The 21,476-nt window shown below is 38.6% G+C and overlaps 1 protein-coding gene across 5 annotated transcripts in view; it reads left to right on the forward strand.

Moving 5' to 3' along the window:
• LOC137044850 (MAM domain-containing glycosylphosphatidylinositol anchor protein 1) overlaps nucleotides 1-21,476 on the forward strand; it is a 332,623-nt gene that overhangs the window by 183,977 nt on the left and 127,170 nt on the right. For all 5 annotated transcript variants that reach the window (XM_067421199.1, XM_067421200.1, XM_067421203.1 and 2 more), the window contains 2 exons: nucleotides 17,068-17,264; nucleotides 18,847-18,979. In XM_067421199.1, the coding sequence (XP_067277300.1) occupies nucleotides 17,068-17,264; nucleotides 18,847-18,979 (330 nt within the window). The remainder of the gene's footprint in view (nucleotides 1-17,067; nucleotides 17,265-18,846; nucleotides 18,980-21,476) is intronic.

Genomic DNA, 21,476 nt, shown 5'->3' on the forward strand with positions numbered 1-21,476 from the left:
TGTATCTTCTCTCACTATAAAGTCTCAATACGTTTTAAACCATATCTTGTTTCAGCACTGACGTGTTTGAATGTTTAGCTGACCTTGGATTTGAACAAGGGTTTCATTACCAATATTAATCATGAAGATGTAGTTCGACTGCTAAATATCAATGCGTTACAAGGAAGAGTCATCAATCCTCTTTGAACAGTCATTTAAACATTATTCATAGAAAAGTACCACAAATCTTGAAAACAGTATATATCACAGTGTTTAGTTGTAAAATGGGGTTGTAGGTTTTAGAGTCACTCGTCTTGTCATGGGAAGCTTTATAGGACTTAATGAACTTGAAATGAATCATACATCTTTCATTTTAATATTTAATATTAAATTAAATTTCATTTAATATTGCCTTTGTTTATATATATATATAAACGTGTATGATGTTTGATTTTATAAAATTAGATATAAAACAATTCTATTATACATTTTATTTAATCCCTTCTTATGTGTGAGATTGACGGTTGTTTTCATAAAACTAAAGGAATGTAGAAGCAGGGGATCTGAACAGATCATATTTCCATATTTTATATGATATGAAGGAAATGTAATGATAAAGATTGGCGAAGGATATGTTTTCCAGATGTCTAATATAGCCTAAGGCCACTGTAGTCTGTGGTTTGGCTGGGTGAGCTGATATCGAGCTTTGAACATGTTCAATAAAGGCTGTGATCTGTTTCACCACATGGAGTCCAAAGTTTCAGAGCTTGATTCAAGAACGGGTAGTCATTGTATTACTAAGATCATTACTATCCAGTCACACTTAGGTGTTAACCAGCACAGCCTCTCAATATTGACATTTAGGTATGATGGTCTTCATATTGTGACCGTCTCCAGTGCTGTATAAAGAACTATCCTCACACACTGAGAAACTGTGACTCCAGGGAGTAAAAATACAGCAGAATAAAAGCGTCTGTGGGTGAACTGCCGATAACATCTGTCTGAATGTCCACATGCTCTTTTTTTTATCTTAAATCTGTTTTTATCATTGAGTCCTATAGGCTTTTTCCATTCTCTGTGAAGGTTATTTTTACACAATAGACCACCAAGTCAAGACCAGCTTGACCTTTTCTATGGCTTTTGTTAACTAAGGGGGAAAACATAAAGAAATACCAGCCGAATGAACTGGCACACAGACTACCAGCAGGGTGTAGTCTGGCCCGCTCACTCCATCAATCACCCCGGCCTCCATCGCCTGTTTGTTATTTCAATATCCATGTCCAAATACCTGGAAACTGAAAGGTTGAAGCATGTCAGAGCTGTCCGTCGCCGTTTCAATCGTTCCCTGTGCAGACACGCTGGATTGACTTGTTAGAAGTCTAGACTGCGTCGCCCCCTGGTCCTCTGCGCTAGCTGAGACGCTATTATTTCAAGTAATCTGCAGTTTCTTTTTAAATGTGTTTTTGAGGTTCAAATGGTGGTGTCATCAATGTGAATTCTAGCTGTTTATCACTGATCGATATTAATGGAGCAGTTTAGTCCAAATTTTCTGAAGATACTCGATCACTTTATATACCAACGAGGTTCATTCTTGTGTTTCACAGCATGCTTGTCCTTCCTCAAGAACCAATGAGGTTCACTCTTGTAACTCGGCATGTTTGAGCTTCATCAAGAACCAATGAGGTTCAATCTTGTGTTACGCAGCACGTTTGAGCTTCTTCAAAAACCAATGAGGTTCATTCTTGTGTAACGCAGCACGTTTGAGCTTCCTCAAAAACCAGTGAGATTCATTCTTGTGTTACGCATCACATTTGAGTTTCAGCAAGCAGTGGCGGCTCCAGAGATTTTCTGTTGCAGGTGCTATGGGGATGCTTAACACTTAAGAGAAGATGCTTTGAATTTTGCTGCATCATTATGGAGTCGCATTGGACCACCCTGGTATAAATTAATGCGTACACACCCGCCTATATATATATATAATTTATATTAAATTTAATTAATAATAAATATATTCTAATTCTGGGCCCCCTTGAGGATGGTTGCTAATATCACCTGCAGCTCAAACCGTAACCATGGTTGCCAAGTCTGCGTGTTACGCGACTTTGGGCTTCTTTTTGGGCAAGTCGTGTTAAAAATCTTGAGTCGTGGGTTGCGTTTTTTTTGGGCTTATTTTTAAAAATGTGTTTGCTTGTTAGGAAAATATGACAAGCAACTTTGTTTCTTAATACTTACTGTTTTGTCCAGTACATTGCTGACACTGTCTTCTCACAGCTAATGGCCATTCAATGCAACGATACTGCAATTCGTCCTCATACATCCCGCCTCGCTCCTCATTGAAGAAAAATCGCATTCAACGTGCAGGCATGTGATGTGACCATAGACTGGGACATTATAAATGCACGTAATGATAGTTCGTAGATGTAAATAGACGATTACATTTTTTGTTTTACAAACAATACAACCAGAAGACATGTACAGAGACGGAGGAAACGGAGGAGAGGCACCTAATTTACCGATTTAAAAAAAAAAATGATAATAATAGATTTTATTTATAATGCACTTTTTAATTCCGAAGAATCTCAATGTTTTATTATTACAGGCTATGATAAAACAATAAAATTAAATGTGTGCTATTCACCACTGCTAATGTGTGCACTAACTCCGACTATGGGTTACCATAATTAGCCTTCACATCACTTTTTTCATCTCCAAACCTCTTCTGTTCACAGCCTTTATTGCAATTTGAATAATTTTGTAATATCACATCTGTGTTTGCTTTTCAAACTCTGAAAGGTTTCAATTTAATAGCCGGCTCATTTATTGATAAATTGTTGATCATAAATGATATTGATAATAATTAATAATATAGTAATATTGGGCTTGTTTTTGAAGCTGCGGTTGATTATTTGTCTCGCGAGAGTTGGCAACACTGACTGACCGTAACGTTAGCATCCTCAATGGAAACCGCCGCCGCCGATTCTCTGTCTTTAAGTTCATCCCAGGAATTTTCTTGTTCTTGAGGCTCTGTGATGACGAGTGTTGTGTCTGCACCTTCACAGTCTCATTTCTCGTTTCAGGATATGACTCAGAACGTGGACGTTTAGGGAGCAAAAAACGATCCATTTTGGTGTAACGTTATTTTACTTTGCTAAAACTTGCTATCAAAGCAAGCTGAAATGTGTTAAGGTCAGAGGTTCGCGGGCGCCGAGCCCATTGGCCAAAGATGATCACCTGTTTGGGCCTCATGTTATTTTAGACTAATATATAATTTTAAATTATTATTTAATTCCTATTTTAAAAACATGAGAGAATATTCAAACATGACATTAAAATATAAATATAAAAAATTCCAGACATTTCTTGGGGGTGCTGGCCAGGTGCTATGACTAATATAGGGGGAGCTGCAGCACCACCTAACCCCCCCCGGCGCCGCCACTGTCAGCAAGAACCAATGAGTTTTAATCTCATGTTTCGCATCAGTCAACAAAATGAATAAAGAAATACTCATACATAGTGATAGTGCTACAATGACACAGTTTAAAATGTCTTATTTATAACTGACTGTCATATTAATCTATAATTGTAAAATATATTTTAATTAAAAAAACTGGACACTTTTCCTTTTAAGAATTTCCTTTCCTTTTTTGGGGGTCTTTTTGTACCTTTTTTCAAGAGTTTTCAAGGTGATTTACGTGCTATCTGAGAAAAACGGGGAGAGTTCTGAAGATATCTGTAGATATAATGGATATAAAATGTCTCATTCTCAAGGATTTGCTACTAAATAACTGCACCAAGATAGAAAGATAGATAAAAAAACCACACAGAAAGAGTGAAGGTAGCCAAGAACAGAAGTGTATTCCCTGCCTGACACCTTCTCTACCTTTGGAGCAGAGCCAGTAATTGTAAAAGAAAAGCTGCCTCCAGGAAAACTAGTAAATAAAGTGGAAGGTGCGGAAAAGAAGATATAAAGGGCTCTTAAAATGAAAGAGGGGCTCTATATCAAGATAATCCACAAATGCTTACATTGCATGTCCTGCCTCTGTTTGTGTGTGTGTGTGCACAACGGAAGGGCTGTTTTATGAAAGGTTAAACAAGCAGTAGAGCTCTTCTCCTCTATGCCCTGTGCCGTGGCCCTGCGCTTCAGGAGGCCAGGGAGCACGGGGCCCTCGTGCTGGGCACGCGATACTCTGCCCCGGCCCCCTGGGGCCCTATTGATCCCTAGATGCTAAACTTCCGCCTCCCACACACTCACGGATATTTGCGTCTCAGTCTGTGCTGGAGAGATGTATTGGAGTCTTGAGATTTTCTAAAGCAGCTTGTTTGAATGTTCTGTGTGATAGACAGTCAATTCCTGCAGGGTTTCATGCTGTGACCGTTCTTCACACTAAACACACAAATACAGATCGTACAATTTTTCTTTTCTAATGCACGTTCCTGGCAGAATTTTAGTATAATTCTATACTACAGTATACTACACTACACTAGACTACACTATAATATACTGTACTACATGGGCGTCGGAAGCAAATAAAAAGTGGGTGGGTCAGTAGCGGCTAAGGCAAAATATGATAGATGGGGAAATTGTTTTGCCGTGGGTCTGGGGGTTCTCCCCCAGAAAAAAAAAAAGATTTCATAGATGTGATTTCCTGCATTATGGTGTGTTTGAGGCCATATCCCTTTCCTATACCAAAAAAGACCTCAAACCAGTCAATACCAATCGTCTAATAAAAAGGCTATATTCATTTAACTGCCATAGAAATCAACAGTTTCACAGATAATGATAATTAATAAGTTGCATGTTTTTTATGCTCCGTGTCCAGACAGAAAAAGTGCCGTTTACTAAATGATTGATTGGGCCAGACAAAATGACAGAAATCACTGAATTACTTATCGTGGCTATAGGGTAGGGGTAAGACGCATGGCATAACGTTTTTAGGCAAATCGAGCATAGGTTCGACATATGCTGAATTAGAGACGATAAAAGTGAGTGTGTCCAATATCATTGGTCTTAAAAAGTGGGTGGGTCTTGTCCCACACACACACAATGGTTCCTACGCCCATGCTATACTATAATATACTACACTATTCTATATTATATTATACGATACTATACTATAAACTATGCCATAGTATTTCATTTTTATTAATATTTTTGAACAACTAAAAAATATAAAACGTTAAAATTAAAAAAAAATTATACATGTTTTAAATGTTATTCCTATAATCAATGAGATCAAGATCCATTCTACATTTTTTTCTCATATAATGTACTGTTGTATTGCACAAATATAAGGAACGTATAATAGGTTGCAATCCTTTTATGTTGCCCTTGTATTGACATTGTGTGGTTTTTAACTCTTGACACTTGGCTAAGTGTATCAGAATTATTGGCACCTCTGGTAAATATGATCAAATATGGCTGTAAAAATAAATCTGCATTGTTTATCCTTTTGATCTTTTATTTAAAAAATGTCACAAATCAAAAATAACCTTTCATTGAAGTAAATTAAAAGTGGGGAGTAAATCACATTATGAAGAATATTTTTCCCCAAAACACGAGGGCCTTAATTATTGGCACCCTTTTATTAAGTACTTTTTTGCAACCATCTTCTCCTAAGATGCCTGATGATTTCGGAGAACACCTGACAAGAGATCAGAAACCATTCCTCCATACTGAAACTCTCCAGATCCTCAGCTTCATGCCGGCGCTTCTTCTCTTCAGTTCTTCTCTTCTTCTCTTCAGTTAAGGGTTTAGGTCAGAGGACTGGGATGGTCATGGCAGAAGCTTCATGTTGTGCTCAGTGACACATTTGTGTGTTGATTTTGATGTTTGTTTTGGATCACCGTCCTATGGAAGGTCCAACCACGGCCCATTTTATAATTTCTAGCAGAATCCGTTAGGTTTTGGTTTATTATCTGTTGGTATTTGCTAGAATCCATGAATCCATGAGGCCATGTGTCTGAATAAGGAGTCCAGACCCACAACATTAGTAATCCAGCGGTATAGTTAACTGTGTGGGCATGGGGTACTTTTTATCCCTGTTTGGACCAAGCCTATCTAGTGGGTTTGCTGCCAAAAAGCTCTTTTTATAGTTTCATCTGACCACAGAACCAGGTCCCTTTTGACTTTCCAGTCGTGTCTGACAACTGAATGTGCTGGAGTTTGTTTTTGGATGAACAAGGAAGACTTTACTTGAAAACCTCCCAAACAACATGTGGTGATGTGGGGGTTATTATATATTTTTTTAGGCTTTCTGACCCCAAGACTCAAATAATCTCTGCAATTCTCAATCTGTGATCCTCGGAGAGTCTTTGTCCACTCAAACATTCCTCATCTCGTGCATGAAGACAATGTATACACACATCATCTTTCAGGCAGATTCAGAACATCTTTAGTTGATTGGATCTTCTTTATCACCACCCTGATGCTGGAAATGGGGATTTTCAATGCTTTTTGTCTACAGCCACTTTTTTATTTTGTAAAGGTAAACTATCTCTTTTGCTGCAGATTAGAAATATATTGTTTTTTTACTCATTGTGATGAATGACTAAGGGAATTTGGCTTTTGTGTTTCTCATATTTATACCCTTGTAGAACAAGACGTCATGGCTGTACAAATTTCATGCTTTTAGTCACCCTGGTGTGCACACTTTTTTTAAATATCAATGTGAATATACTTCAGAAATATTTTACTATAAAACGTTCTATGGGTGCCGATAATTGTGGCCAACGTGCTTTGCAGAAAAAACATTTATTTCATAATGTGGTTTTCCCCCTGATTTTTAATTATTTTACTTTACTGAAATGTTAGGTGTTTTGCAAATGTTTTGAATGATAGATCAAAACGATAAACAATGCAGATTTTTTTTTTTCCAGCCATCTTTGATCATATTTACCAAGGATGCCAATAATTCTGACCTCAACTGTATACATCATGAATGCCTACTTTGAAAATAATCTTAAATGCCATTGACTTTTGTATTATTTAAAGGGGCGGTGAAACACTCAGTTTCAGTCAATCTCATGTCAATCTTGAGTACCTATAGAGTAGTATTGCATCCTTCATATCTCCGAAAAGTCTTTAGTTGTATTATATTTATAAAAGAAATATGGGCTGTACCGAGTCTTTCCGGAAAAAAACGAGCGCCTGGAGGCGTATCGTGTGGGCGGAGCTAAAGAATGACGAGCACGCAAAGCGGTGACGTCCTCAAGCGTGGAGAAACCCTTGCTATCGATCTCAGCTAATACAGATAATGATTCGGAGGCTGAAATAAATTGAACAGGAGAAAGAGCAACAGCAGGACGTCCGTCTCTGTGGTATGGACTGTATTTAGTGGCCTGTCAACATTTGTGTGCGTTTACTCGCAGTTTATGAGGACATGATTCGGTTTATGGACTATTGTATGCGACTAAACCTTAGCAGTAGCAAGCAAAACGGTTTTGCACGTCAGACTAGTGTAACGCTATACATAGAACAATGGAGTAACCGTTAGCGCATTTGAATGACGAAGCACGCGATCGTGTCGTTTACTGATGTTTACTCACGCGACGATAGCCGACAACACAGACATTTGAAGCAGTTTTACTCACCGGCTGCTTCCAAAGCAGGACCGAACCTTTATCGCTGGGACCGCTCCGTCAAAAACACACTTCTTTGGTATGATTTGGTGAAGTCCTGACAGCAGTGAACGGTGGAGATCCACTTTTGCGACGCGACTGAAGCGATGTTGTGAAGCTTCCCGTCATTTCTGCGTTCAAATCGGTTCAAATGCAGCGCTGCCTTCCCGGAATGCTGTGCTGAAGCGTTGAAGTCGCTTGATGTCACCCATAGGAATAAAGTGGAGCACGGTGTGACAGAAGTGTTCACGGACGACTGGATATGTACCTGAGAGCAGTGTTTACGGCCCATACAAGGACCTCCCCCCCCCCCCCCCCTTTAAGGTAAAGGGTTTTTTCACAGTTTAATGTGCCATTCATAGGTTTACAATGGCATAAAGTGGATACTGTGGTTTTGGGGTGGGACTAAAATATCTGTTTGTGCACAAATGGTGAAAGGGCCAATAGGAGTAGGACAGAAATTGATCATTTATTTAAAACCAACTGTCTGTCAAACTCCAAGTAAAAAAGGTCAAAATGAGCTCTCCATAAGAATGCAAGCTCTCATAGAAGACTTTGCAATACAGCACATTAGCCATATGCATTTTTCTTTTTCGATTGAACTGTTTCTTTATATACTGTAAAATGCATCTTTCTTCTTCTGCTAGTTTGGAATTGATCAGACACTTAAGGCACAGACTGTTTTTTTAATTGGAAAATTCGCTCTCCTGAACCCAACAAATACGTTTTGTTGTTTGCCAACTCGCAGACATGAGATTTTGCAATTATCAGTATTACACAGGCTAAAAGCAGGTTGATTCATTATATAATTAAGTTACTCACAAACTACCATCCAATTTAAAGATCACAGGATGTCCCTTTAATGACTTGGTCGTGTTTAAAATTTGAAGCATTTCTTGTCAACTATACCGATAATCAAATATGTCAATAGTCAGTAAGATTAGAGAGGTCATTTTATAGATCATATAATTTGAGGTGTTGAATTGCCTCGGGTTACTCTCGTCACTCACTGGTTATCTGATTTGCATTGATAACTAAGATACCATCTCCATTAATGGTACACAATATAAAATGTTAATTACTAGTGATAGAGGGAGAAAATACAATGAGAGAGGCATGGTTTAAGAGTTAGAGAGCGAATGTATAACTGTAAAAAGGAGATAAAAGTGCATCCATACAGAGCCGTGCTGAGATAAACAGGTGGGCACAGGCAGGCAGACTGGTATTAGCGGCCACATGCATACCTAGGGTCCAAAATTAACACTCTCAAACTACCAGGTGCCAAATGTGTTGAAATCATCTTTCGTAAATAATCTGCAATGGGGTTTAAGTTGAATTGAAGAAAAGGAGAAAAAAATGGGTGTAAGATTTACTTAAATATCAATTGTTCAGAAATTGCTTGTAAATTTCACAAATAGTTAAAAAGAAACTGCATTTAACTACAGAACCCCTAAAGTTAAGTTTTAGTCAAGAGCAATGAGTAACTTTCTTTATTTTTGATGAAGATTAATGGCAGACAGCATTAGTGGCTGCTGTCACTTTAAGACCCGTCACTGCTACAACGAAGCAGATCTCACAAACTCTTTATGTTCAGACTTACTCATTTAAGACTGATCGCACACCAGACGTGGAGCATGTCTTTAAAATCCAAACACATTGTTTTTCAAGCCCCTTTAGGAGACTCACAAAATGGGAATTCTTTACAGCGGACATGAGGCCTTGAAATATGACACATTGCCATCAGTAAAAAGTCAAATTTTGTGCACTTTTTATGTAGCATTGAACTTGGCAAATGGAATAATTCACACAGCCACATTCCACCATCATTTCACAGCATGGTTTTTGAGCAAATATGTATGCCCATCCATGCTCTCGTTTTTTTCATAGTAATATACCAAGGAAATAGGTTACATAAACTGGAAATTGTAACACGTGTGTATGCGAAAGTCTATATATATATATATATATATATATATATATATATATATATATATATATATATATATATATATATATATATATATATATATATATATATATATATATATAATATTTTTGTGTGTGTGTGTGTGCAAAGGTCACTTTGTAGGCTCCACAAGTAACACATTTTAATTAAACATGGAATTTTAAGGACTGAAATAGTATTTTCTTGTAAAATGCACTCAATAATCTTTATTTAAAATGAGAAATATATATATTACAGCGTAGATGTTTCTAGGTGTATTTTTTCCCCAGTAGTCCATTACCATTTAGACTGAGTAACAAAGTATTTGTGGCAAATGAGGTTTCACCGAAATTTGTGAGGGGGTTATTTTGTAACTTATAGAGATATAATTAAAGAGATTTACCATAATACGGGATTTAAAACTCTTAAAGCTGAGTGTCTGTAAGTAAAGATAGCTTATATAGAACATTTTTGGCATGAATCGTTTTTTTTCTTTCTTTTTTTTTCAGTGAGTTATGGATTTGTTCAAATCTCTGTTCAAAACTCTTAAGGATGAGCAAGACTAATGTTGATGTTTACCTTAGGAAACTTTATGGAACCATAAAGTGTGGGGCCCAAACCACACGCAAAATACAATCTTATATATATTTAATGATCTAACATTTTATACTGCTGCTGTTCTGTTTTTTTTTTTTTTTTTTTTCTGGCTATAATGGAATGTAGTTTGCATGCTTTACGTACAGTGACATCCTGTGTCGTTGGCCCGTGCTGTTGATGGTAATGAATAAGAGCTGGATTTGTGGATATGGTCTGCATAATGTTATTGGGTGCCTAAATATTCCCAGACAGGTCAATAGCTCGTTTGGTAAGACAAATGGCATGGTTACTAAAATCTTGCTAGAGCAAAATTGAAAGGAAAAAAACCCCAACAACTTCTAACAGCAGTCATTACTCTGGGAGGCCAATTAAAAAACAGCATCTCTGTACAACACCATCTGTAGCCAACAGCTATGAGTGTGTGCATGTGAAATTTGTATTTATGTGTGTCACCGTCCCAAGAAAATCTAGGGCAATTATCAGAACAGTCAGAACACGAGCAATTATAGAAAATCTCTTTTTTTTATATATCCAGAGAGAGTGGTGTCCCTCTGTGTCTCTACTCTGGAATTCTTATCCCGTTAGGAGGTGGCGACCCGGGAAGTGCTCGGATGGTGAGTGACCCTCTCACCCATCGGAGTTCTGCTCTCAGAGCTTTGCCTGGGGTTTTTAATTAAAACTGCACCCTAGTTCAAAGCACTCTGAAGGTTTTTGGCGCTGAGCCAGTGGGGTTGACTAAATATCTCATTTCCTGCTGCGGGGCAGAGGCGAGGAAGGGCCGAGTGTAATTAGCCGATATGAGGAAGAGGAGGCTGCAGGTGTGTTGTGAGTCTGGAGGTTTGGGATCAGTACTGAGAGTCAGTCCCTGATCTGCTTTCCCATTCAGAAGGTGTTTATTAAAATCGCCAGCAACTGCTGATCTCTGGACAATTTAATTGGAGCCTCCTTTAGTCGTAAAAGAAAAATCACAAATGAGATCTCTTTAATATCTTGTCATTTCTCCTAAAAAAACAGTAATGAACTAACTGCTATTTCTTACTTACCAAGAACTTGTCAGAACAAAAAGTCAGAAAATAGTTTAAATGAAAATTGTGCACGATCTCCCCAATTTCACCCCCCAACACACACACACACACACACACTTTACATTGTAATTCTTAATCAAAATGTCATAACCATGAAATGTCTTCCGATGAATTCTCTGGTAATATAAGCGCTTAGTCTGTTTAAACCCGCCCACTTCTCACATTTCACTGCAAGCTTTCATTCATATCTGCCTTCATCCAATCAGCAACCACTGGATAGAACCAAGTTCCGCCCTACAATTTTTTTTTTTTCTGATAATGCGTTCACTCAGCTGTATATTATAGTATGGGGGAACAAAATATCTGACACAACTTCCATTTCATCACGACTTTAAATCAAGTTAATTTTATAGCTCTAATGCTGCGTTCACACCGCACACGAATCACGCGAATAAATCGAGCTATTCGCGCGAAGTTGGACGCGTGAACAATTTGAATCCATTCGCTTCATTCGTGCATGAAATTCGCTTCATTCGCGTGTGACATTCACTGCACAACAGACGCGAATTCGTGTCATGGGACGGGGTTCTGCCAGGCAGCGGCAGTCGGCAGAAGGACTAGTCGAGTTAAGGCTGCTCTCACCGGGGTTGATGAGCGCTGAGCTCCGGTGATCACCTGGGTCTCACACCTCCGAAAACACCAGATCTAATTTTCAAATAGGAGCTCTCTTAATAAATAAATCACATATTTGAGCTTTAAACAACTACATTCTCATCTGAAAAACTATTAACACTACATTTTGTGACACAATACAGTAGTATTTTTAAGTTACTCTGGCCTCGGGGTTTCCCCTATGGGTTTCCCATCCGTCACTTCACCACGTGACAGCAGAAGCAGGCTCCTCATTGGATAACGCGGCGCGAATATCCGCCAAAGTTCAGATTTTTCAACTTGAGCGATTCGCGTGGTTCGCGCGAATCACTCGTTCAAAACGCTCAATTTGCGTGATCATTGCCGCGTCATTCGCGCGAATCGCACCATTCGCGCCGCCTCATTCACGCGAATCACGCCGCAGAATGCCTATTCGCGTCTCTGCATTGACTTAACATGTAAATCACTCGCGCGAATCGTGTCATTCGCGTGCGGTGTGAACGCAGCATTAGGGTCCTTTTTTGATGAGCTGAGCGCATGGTATGAAGCACATGGTGAATCCACTTTTGCTAGTTTAACGACAGAAAAACACGGTTGGCGAATGTTCCATAAGGGTTTCCATAGTCTCTTAATGAGTCATGGTTGTGCTTTGGGTGTAACGTGCAACAAACAAATCAGAGTCTCATCTCCCATTCCCTTTAAAAGCCAGTTGCACCAGCACCATGGTGGATTCGCTATTTACATGGCGGAATTTGCCAGTGGAAAGTCTGAACGCTTCTCCAGAGAGAAATCCTTTTATTTTTAATATTTAAAAATGTTTGTGTTCTGCTGTGCGTCCCTGTGTGTGTAAATAAGTGGAGTGTGTATGTGTTGTGCACCCGACTATAGGTGCATAATTAATAACGCACCCTTAAAATAACACTAAAAGTCCTGCCTCAGTCGTTTTTTTGAGTTCCTCAAAATAGCAATGCTCCAACAATGTGCCTGAACACACCTCATTTTCAGTCTGAAATGCCCATGGGCGAACAGATGGGCACGAGTGCATTTGCTATTTAAACAATGCTGGATGTGAAAATGATAACTTGATGATAAATGATAATGATAAATAAAAAATGATAAATACGTTGGGCTGAAACTAGCAAAAAACACTTGCGTCACACCTGACGTCGCATTGCACTGCGTGTATTATTGGGTCCTTAAAGACTTTTAAGTTTGTGAAGAGCTGCTTTTTTATATAAAATCTGTTTCTAAAGGTCACATAAGCACAATCAAGGCAGGCTTAACATAATGACGGCAGAGTTCCTGCTACTTGAAAACACAGAAACTGGCGAACAGCGGTCTTTCGCATCAGCTTTGACCGCGACTCTGGAAGACTTGGAGTTAAGCTTTTCTCTGAAAAAAGAACAAAGAACGGCACTGAAGGCATTCTTAAAAAGGGAAGATGTGTTCGGAGTTTTGCCGACCGGATACGGCGAAAGTTTAATCTATATCCGCTAGATCCGCTTCACCTTCATTGCTCTGGTTGGTTGTAACGCTATCCAATAGTGTGCAGAGGTCCAAACGTCTGTCTGTCTCTTTCTTTCTGACCTGTTTCTGGCAGGATTCACCTATTAAATTGTACAAGTTAAGTGGAGAGAGTATTGACTTACTCATATGAACATTGACCTTTGACCCTCACCTTTGCGACCTTTAGAGTAACCCCTGGGGATGTCAGCTGTTGGTCACTGTGGTAGATCATCTAATATTAACACAGGAAATCAGATGTCTGCTGCCTCAGGCTTTACTATTGTTATTTTCATATTCGCTACATCAGCCACAAATCTTTCTTGTTAATATGATCTCCAAGAATTCAGGGGGGCGTATTACAGAAACGTTCTATCCTTCTTTCAAAAAGGGTTGAAGTTAGGACACCTTGTCGATTTAGGATGTTTCTGTAATACGCGTCTCCTATCCATAGTTAAGATAAGATTATGCACTTAAGAAATGTCATTCTGTAATAGCTTTTGTCCTAAATGTGGTCCTAACTGAAATTGCCATGGTTACCAAACAGACAAGATGGGATTCTAAAGTTTAGATGTTTCTATAATATCCCCCCAGAATATCTTTTATACGCCGGTCCCTGTAGGTATCTTCCTGGTCACATTGGCATCTGCTCAACATGTTTGATTACTTGAAAAAATGTCACCAAAAATGACTACACTCTAAAAAATTCTGAGTAAAAAACAACCCAATGCTGGGTCAAATATGGACTAACCCAGCAGTTGGGTTGTTTTAACCCAGCGATTGGGTTGTCTTAAGCAAATATTTAACCCAACTGCAGGGTTAAAACAACCCAATTGCTGGGTTAGTCCATATTTGACCCAACATTGGGTTAAAACAGTGTATTAATTATGAAATGGCATACATGGAAGGATGTGAATTTTTAGATAACTGAAGAAACAAATCAAATGATCTAGATTTTCGTTATCTGTGCTTTCTTAATATTTTGTACATTTACGTTTTCATGACAGTCATTGACACAAAGTCGTTCCCATATCTGTCCTCTCTCACACATATTCATCAGGAGTGAGTTGAATAATGAAAGAGATGCAGAGATGTTCCTGTGGGTAGAGAACAGGTGCATTGTGGGTCCGTGCCCTCGGTCCAACCAGGTGGAGAGAAAGCTCATGTTTATAAGATCACAGGTTTTCTGCTGTACTCTCGCACATTATGCAAATAATTCTGCAATCCTTCCTAACAGTAATGTTACTATGCAGAAGAATGCATTACAGAATAAAGAACACACTCGCTTACACGTGATTCCTCACCGACTCCATATGTCCTCCAGTGTCCATATAGACACTGTGTGTGTGTGTGTCTGTGTGTGAACAGCAAATGTTGACACTGATTTGTAAGTGATCTAAACAGAAAAATGTCTTTGCAGGCTTACAGTACATTCTGGGCCGCTCATATGTGCTCATTATATCCAAATGTGCTGCTCAAACTCATGTGATGCTCCATTTCAGGCAATATGAAGAGTGCTAAATAATTCACGAGATGCTGGTGGGATCAAACGCAACGCCTGCCTCTGTTTGCGCTCTTCTGAATACAGAAGGGTGTGTGTTGGTGGGTTAGAGTTTGGGCTACTAGGGTATCAGCCTAATTTTCTGTATGCATCTCGATGTATTTGTATTGAGATGGCTCGAATGTATGTTTTTTCCCCCTTTATCAGGAACCATTGTTTTGACCAGATAGCCATTGTAGTCATTTAAATAGATAAAAATTAAATTTAATATTAAATAATAAACATTTATTTATTTTCCCTAAAAAATATTTTAATATTTGAAGAATGCCACACAAACCTCTCTTGGAGAATGTACAGAAAAAAAAGTTAAATCAGAGATTTGAATCAACATCATTTCATACAGTTTTGAAATTACATAAGCAAGTGATGACTATATTATTGGGTGAATTATCACTTTAAGGAATATTCTCAAATCTCTAATGACAATCTAATGACACACACTTTAGGAAGCTTAATGGCCATACACAAAGCACATTAAAACATTGCAATATTCATGATGTTGCTTAATTTTATAATCATTCAAAATATAATGTACACACACTGTTCAAAAGTTGTAATATTCTTGAAAGAAGTCTCATATGCTCATCAAGGCTTATTTTATCAAAATACGTTAAAACAGAAATCTTGTGAATTAGTATCATTATTATTATTATTATAGCAGTTTTTATTTGAATATATTTTAAAATGCAATTTATTCCAGTGATCAAAGCTGAATTTCCAGCATCATTACGCCAGTCATAATCCTTCAGAAATGTGACAGTGCTTAAAAAACAGTGCTTAATATTTTTTGTAAAAGCCGAATATATATTTATTTATTCAAATTCAAAAGAACAACTTTTGAGAAATTGAATGCAATATTAATTGTTTTACATACAAGATGCAAAGCTTTGAGAAACTTTGAAATAATGATTTTTATACTGTATACAGGTATAATATGTCCCCTAACCCTGTAAACATACCCCTCTCAGAATAATTTCAGCATTTTTACATTTTTAAAAACCTTCCTTTCACATGATTTATATGCTGTTTCCTCATGGGGTCCCAAAAACAAAAAACAAAAAACAAAAAACGTCCCAGTGGGGACATTTGCTCCCCATAACGTAGAGAATACCATGCAGGTACACACACGCAGGTACACACACACGCAGAGTTGCACTGCACAGAAAATCAATGGTTCCGCTCATTGGTATATTGGGTTGGGTCATTGTGTCATTGGTGATTTTCTCCTCTGGCCTGTGGTCATCAGATTAGCTCCAGACCGTCTAATAGAATTGAGCGATAATTTGACATGGTCATTGTGATGTGGGTTAGTGCGCTCACCGGATTAATCTCAGTGGAATTCCCTACGGATCAGCTCGTTTCCCAGTCAGTGTCTCTCTGATAGATGTGATGTTTTCATTTGGGACTGCTTATTGCCGTTGAATTCACTCAGGCGTTGTGCTTGGGTTTCTTTCAGAAGCTAATATACAAGCTATGTGTGAGTGAGTCTATTAGAGAGATCCTGGAGAGGTCAGAGGTCAGACTGAGTTACAGTCACATAGATTTAACCTTCACCTCTCTTTCCTCCGTACGTGATACTGTTCTCTGCCGGAGTTGTGGGTTTCTGTGTGCGTATCTTGTTTGGACATATTTAAGAGGCCTGTGCGTGTTCATCATAGGATCGTTCCCACAGAAACAAACATTTTATCATCATTTACAGTAGTAATTCTCATGCCATTTAGTTACCATTTTCTGTGAAACAAGATGTTAGAGTTTCTGAGCTGAGCTTTTCCGTACAATGAAAACAAATGGTGATATTTGTGTGCTATATATAACAAGCAAGTCTTGTGAAGCCACAGTCTTTCTTATAAGACCCAGCCAGACAAATACCTGTCAGTTCAAAACCATTTTAATGAAGTCCACTAGAGAACATTTATTGCATCATTCATTCAAACAATTAGACTCTTTGTAAAATGGCTATCCAGCCATTCAGATCCATTGAAACTCTAATTAAATTTCTGTAATGGTGAAGTGTACTGACCTGCAGCTGAGGTAATTGCCACCTTCAGTACAGTGGAAACAGTGGTCTTGTCTGAGACCACAAGATCAGGACATTGATAATTACAGGTTCAAGGTGCATTTACCTCAGATCACTCCATTAAAGAGATTACGTTTTCCCAATGTAAGTGAATTCTCTTTCTGTGCTTCAGATCTGGATAAGCCCGTGCTCACGGTGCACCAGACGGTGGGTGATGTACGAGGGAACTACTATCAGGAGAAAACAGTGTTTTTACGCTGTACGGTAAACTCCAACCCTCCGGCTCGCTTTATCTGGAAACGGGGAAATAAACCAATCGAACAGAGCAAAGACAACGGCGTCGACATCTACGAGCCTCTGTACACACAGGTACAACACACACCGTTGACTTCTACTGTTTTTATAGTGAGCTAATGATGTTTTCTTGGCCTTAACCCTTACAGAAGACTTTATTTAGTAGGTTTATCAAGCCACTTTTCATTGAGAGAACTGTGGGCACGTCCTACCAATAGAGGAGCTTTTTAAATAAATAAAATAAAAACACCATTATTAAACAGTTAAACAAACATGTTTATTTATTTGTACATTTTTGTAATTGAGGACATCCCTGGGTGTTGCAGAAAGTTTGAATCAAAGAAAATCTGTCCTTAATCTTAGTAAATCCCAAACAATCCCACATACAGCTGGACAATATGTGAGGTTTCTTTCATAGGTCTTATATTCCCTAAAACAAAATAGTTGAATTAGTTAATCACTTGAACAGCGGATAACAGCAGGAGCCCCTGCAATCACAGAGAAACGTACTCAATAAATCAGCGATCCATAAGTGATGAATTCATAATCTGAGCACTTATTATTAAAGAGCCGTTTGCGTAAGGTGGGATGGATGGAGATTGATGGCTTCGCTATTAATAATGAGGATTATTCATTCTCTTGATGGACTCATTCAAAAGAATTAGAGGAATTTAAAATTCCTGAATTCATTCTTTCTTTGTCACTCACACAAAGCCTCTGACATTGCATAGAAATTCAAGGGTCATTTTCAGGAAACGAAACTGTACCTTTTTGTGTCCACATGAATTACTACTTACATAATTAACATGACACTGAACTTGGTCACATTTGATAGATTTAACCTGTCCTTTTCTAGAGCGCAATTAAAAATACTTTCTCAAAAGTTTTTGGGAATATCAGCCAATTTACCAATTCCAATTCATCCCCCTTATATTTCAATTGGTGATATATAATTTGAACATTTAGCATTTCATGAAATTAAAATAATAATGTGATGCTGTATGTAGAGTAAACGTAATGGTTTCCTGACATTATATTTAAAGAAACAACATCAAAGTCAACCAGTTTATATTGCAACCTTTATTAGTATATCTACTGTTCACACTTGTGTTGTGTAACTCACTAAATTGAAATATAAATTCCAACAGTAAAATTCAGCGGCCTGAATTACTAGGTACTTGCATCAAAAAATAAGTACAATGTACTTATTGTGTTCATATTGTATTGCTGATATTGAGGTGGGATACGGTTAAAGTTAAGGACAGGTGGTGTTGGTCAGTTTAAGGGTAGGATAAGGTGTAAGGGATGGGTCAGAAGTGTAATTATAGATATAACGACTATAATTAATTACAGATGTAATTACATGCAGGTCATTTTCTAAATGTAAGTACAATGTAAAAACATGTACGTACACAATAAGTGCATTGTATCAAATGATTAATTTAAATATTAGTACATACATAGTAGTTAAGGCCATCTGATATAAAGTGGGTCCCAATTCTGTAGTAAAGAAAATGATAAAAGCACAAACGGCACTTGTTCCAGAGGATGACAAACAAACTTTAAAATGATGTTTAAATGCATGCTCTGTCTAACATAAGACGTGTAGTTTGATGTACAGGATGTTTACCATGTGAATGTTTGTGTGCGTTTGCAGGGGGAGACAAAGGTGCTGAAGCTGAAGAACCTCCGTCCACAGGACTTTGCTAATTACACCTGCCAGGTGTCCGTACGGAACGTGTGTGATATTCCAGACAGCTCTGTCGTCTTTCGCCTTACAAACAGCACCAGTGAGTTCTCAAACACTCTCTCTCTCTGTTGTGAGATTTGCGCGCCTCTTGATTTTTATGAAAGTCCTGCTTTCATTTTATTTTGCTCATTTTATTACAGGAATTGAGTTTATTTTGGCTGTTAGCAGATTCAGGGAAACTGTAGGAAAACTGTCTTTTCTCCTTCGGTTCTTTTTTCTCCTCAAATGCTTCTTCTCCCCATGGTTATGTGTTGACCTGTCAGGTTTAATCTACCTTTCTTTGATTACATCTTCACTTTTGCCTCTTTTTATCTCTTTCTCTTCCGAGTGCGTTCTCTCGTTCACTATCTGTCAGCGCAGTGGAGACGTTCAGCTCTGAACAACACAGGAACAGTCTCATGTGTGTCTTTGATCATGTTGGTCTCTGCACTGGTTTGTGTCTCAGGTCTGTCTCCGTTTTGAAGGCAGACGTCAATATCATTGTGCTGTCCTGTAGTGAGAAATCAGCAAACTTTTGTTCCCCTTTTTGTTAGAATAGTTTTGTCAGATCTGTGGTCAGTGATTGGCACACTTCGAGCTCTGATGCCCATATGGGGGAGCCTGCCCTGATTTTGTCTAGTTTGCCTATAGTTCCTGGGTCAACATTGTTTTTGTTTTTTTAACATTCCTGCCTGATTTATTCCTAACCAAATCACAACCCCTAAACCTTAACCCTACACATAATTTGCTCTGTAAAATCATAGGGAAACGATGTAGAAACAGCTAACCCTGGTTGTAAGGCTAAACAAGTCATTTCAGTCAGCGGCCATCTTTGAAACGCCTCTAGGGCATGCAAGTGCAGCTCCTATCTCTTTGAATGGGGAATCATGTGAATGAGTACGGATTCTCCTGATCAAAACACAGACGAGGAAGATGCAGTAAAACAAGCGATCATATGCAAGCAGATGCATATGTAAAATAACATGATCATCAACATTAAACATCATATAAATCAAAACTATCTAATATTACCGAATGAAATGTAGACCCAGGACGAGCTACAGGACTGTGCAAACATTTGGGGTGTTGATGGACTTGATATACTCTGTGTATCAATATCTGTGTTTGATCATTGCTCTGAATCTGATATGAATGCATTTTTTTTTTTTTTTTTTTTTACAAAAAAATGATTTTCTCAGCCTTTTGTTCAAAATGTTGCTTTTTAAATGAAACTTACGCATAGTCAAGTGTTAACACCACGCTATTTAATATCACTAACAAGGCTCAAAATAGCCTCAGACTAACACGGTAGCATAATGAGGGTCCCTACATGCAAACCGAAGCATTGAGAACTTTATAAAGACAGTGCCTTACGCGATCACGGATAGGTGCCATCTTGGAAAACAGTCTTGACAAATCGATCCACAAGCGCTGTTCTAAGTGAGCTGGTCGATAGGAATTAAGTTTGTGAAATGTAATAACATGGACATTTTTATTTTTATTTATTTATTTTCTCTGTTGCGTTCAGTGTTTTCTTCCGGAAACAACGGACCATATGAGATTCCAAGTCACAGTTCATGACTTAGCAGAGCTCTCGTCGTTCGACGAGTCGAGACTGTTTTCCAAAATGGCGCCTGACTGTGAACGCGTAATGCGCTGTGTTTATTAAAGGGGGGGTGAAATGCTGTTTCATGCATACTGAGCTTTTTACACTGTTAAAGACTTGGATTCCCATCCTAAACATAGACAAAGTTTCAAAAACTAATGTTATTTCTGTGTCATAAATACTCATTTCGGTTTCTCACAAGTTTCGGAGAGTTTTTTTTCGAGTATGGCTCGACTTGACGTGAACAGAGCGGAAGGTCCTTGTATGGGCCGTACGGCTCTTCTCCCGGTAGGATGCGCGCGCGTGTGCGTGACTAGAGCGAGAGAGGAAATGCACGCCCATAAACACTGCTCTCAGGTGCATATCCAGTTGTCCGTGAACACTTCTGTCCCACCGCGCTTCACTTTATTCCTATGGGTGACGTCGAGCGACTTCAACGCTTCAGCACAGCATTCCGGGAAGGCAGCGCTGCATTTGAACAGATTTGATTGCAGAAATGACGGGAAGCTTCACAACATCGCTTCAGTCGCATCGCAAAGTGGAACTCCACGGTCACTGCTGTCACAGGACTTCACGAAAATCATACCAAAGAAGTGTGTTTTTGACGGAGCGGTCCCAGCGATAAAGGTTCGGTCCTGCTTTGGAAGCAGCCGGTGAGTAAAACTTCTTCAAATGTCTGTGCTGTTGACTACCGTCGCATGAGTAAACATCAGTAAACGACACGATCGCGTGCTTCGTCATTCAAATGCGCTAACGGTTACTCCATTGTTGTTCTATGTATAACGTTACACTAGTCTGACGTGCAAAACCGTTTTGCTTGCTACTGCTAAGGTTTAGTCGCATACAATAGTCCATAAACCGAATCATGTCTGCATCAATCAAACTGCAAGTAAACACACACAAATGTTGACAGGCCACTAAATACAGTACATACGACAGAGACGGACGTCCT

Source organism: Pseudorasbora parva, chromosome 17 (assembly GCF_024679245.1).
Source record: "Pseudorasbora parva isolate DD20220531a chromosome 17, ASM2467924v1, whole genome shotgun sequence".
Classification (NCBI taxonomy): Eukaryota; Metazoa; Chordata; class Actinopteri; order Cypriniformes; family Gobionidae; genus Pseudorasbora; species Pseudorasbora parva.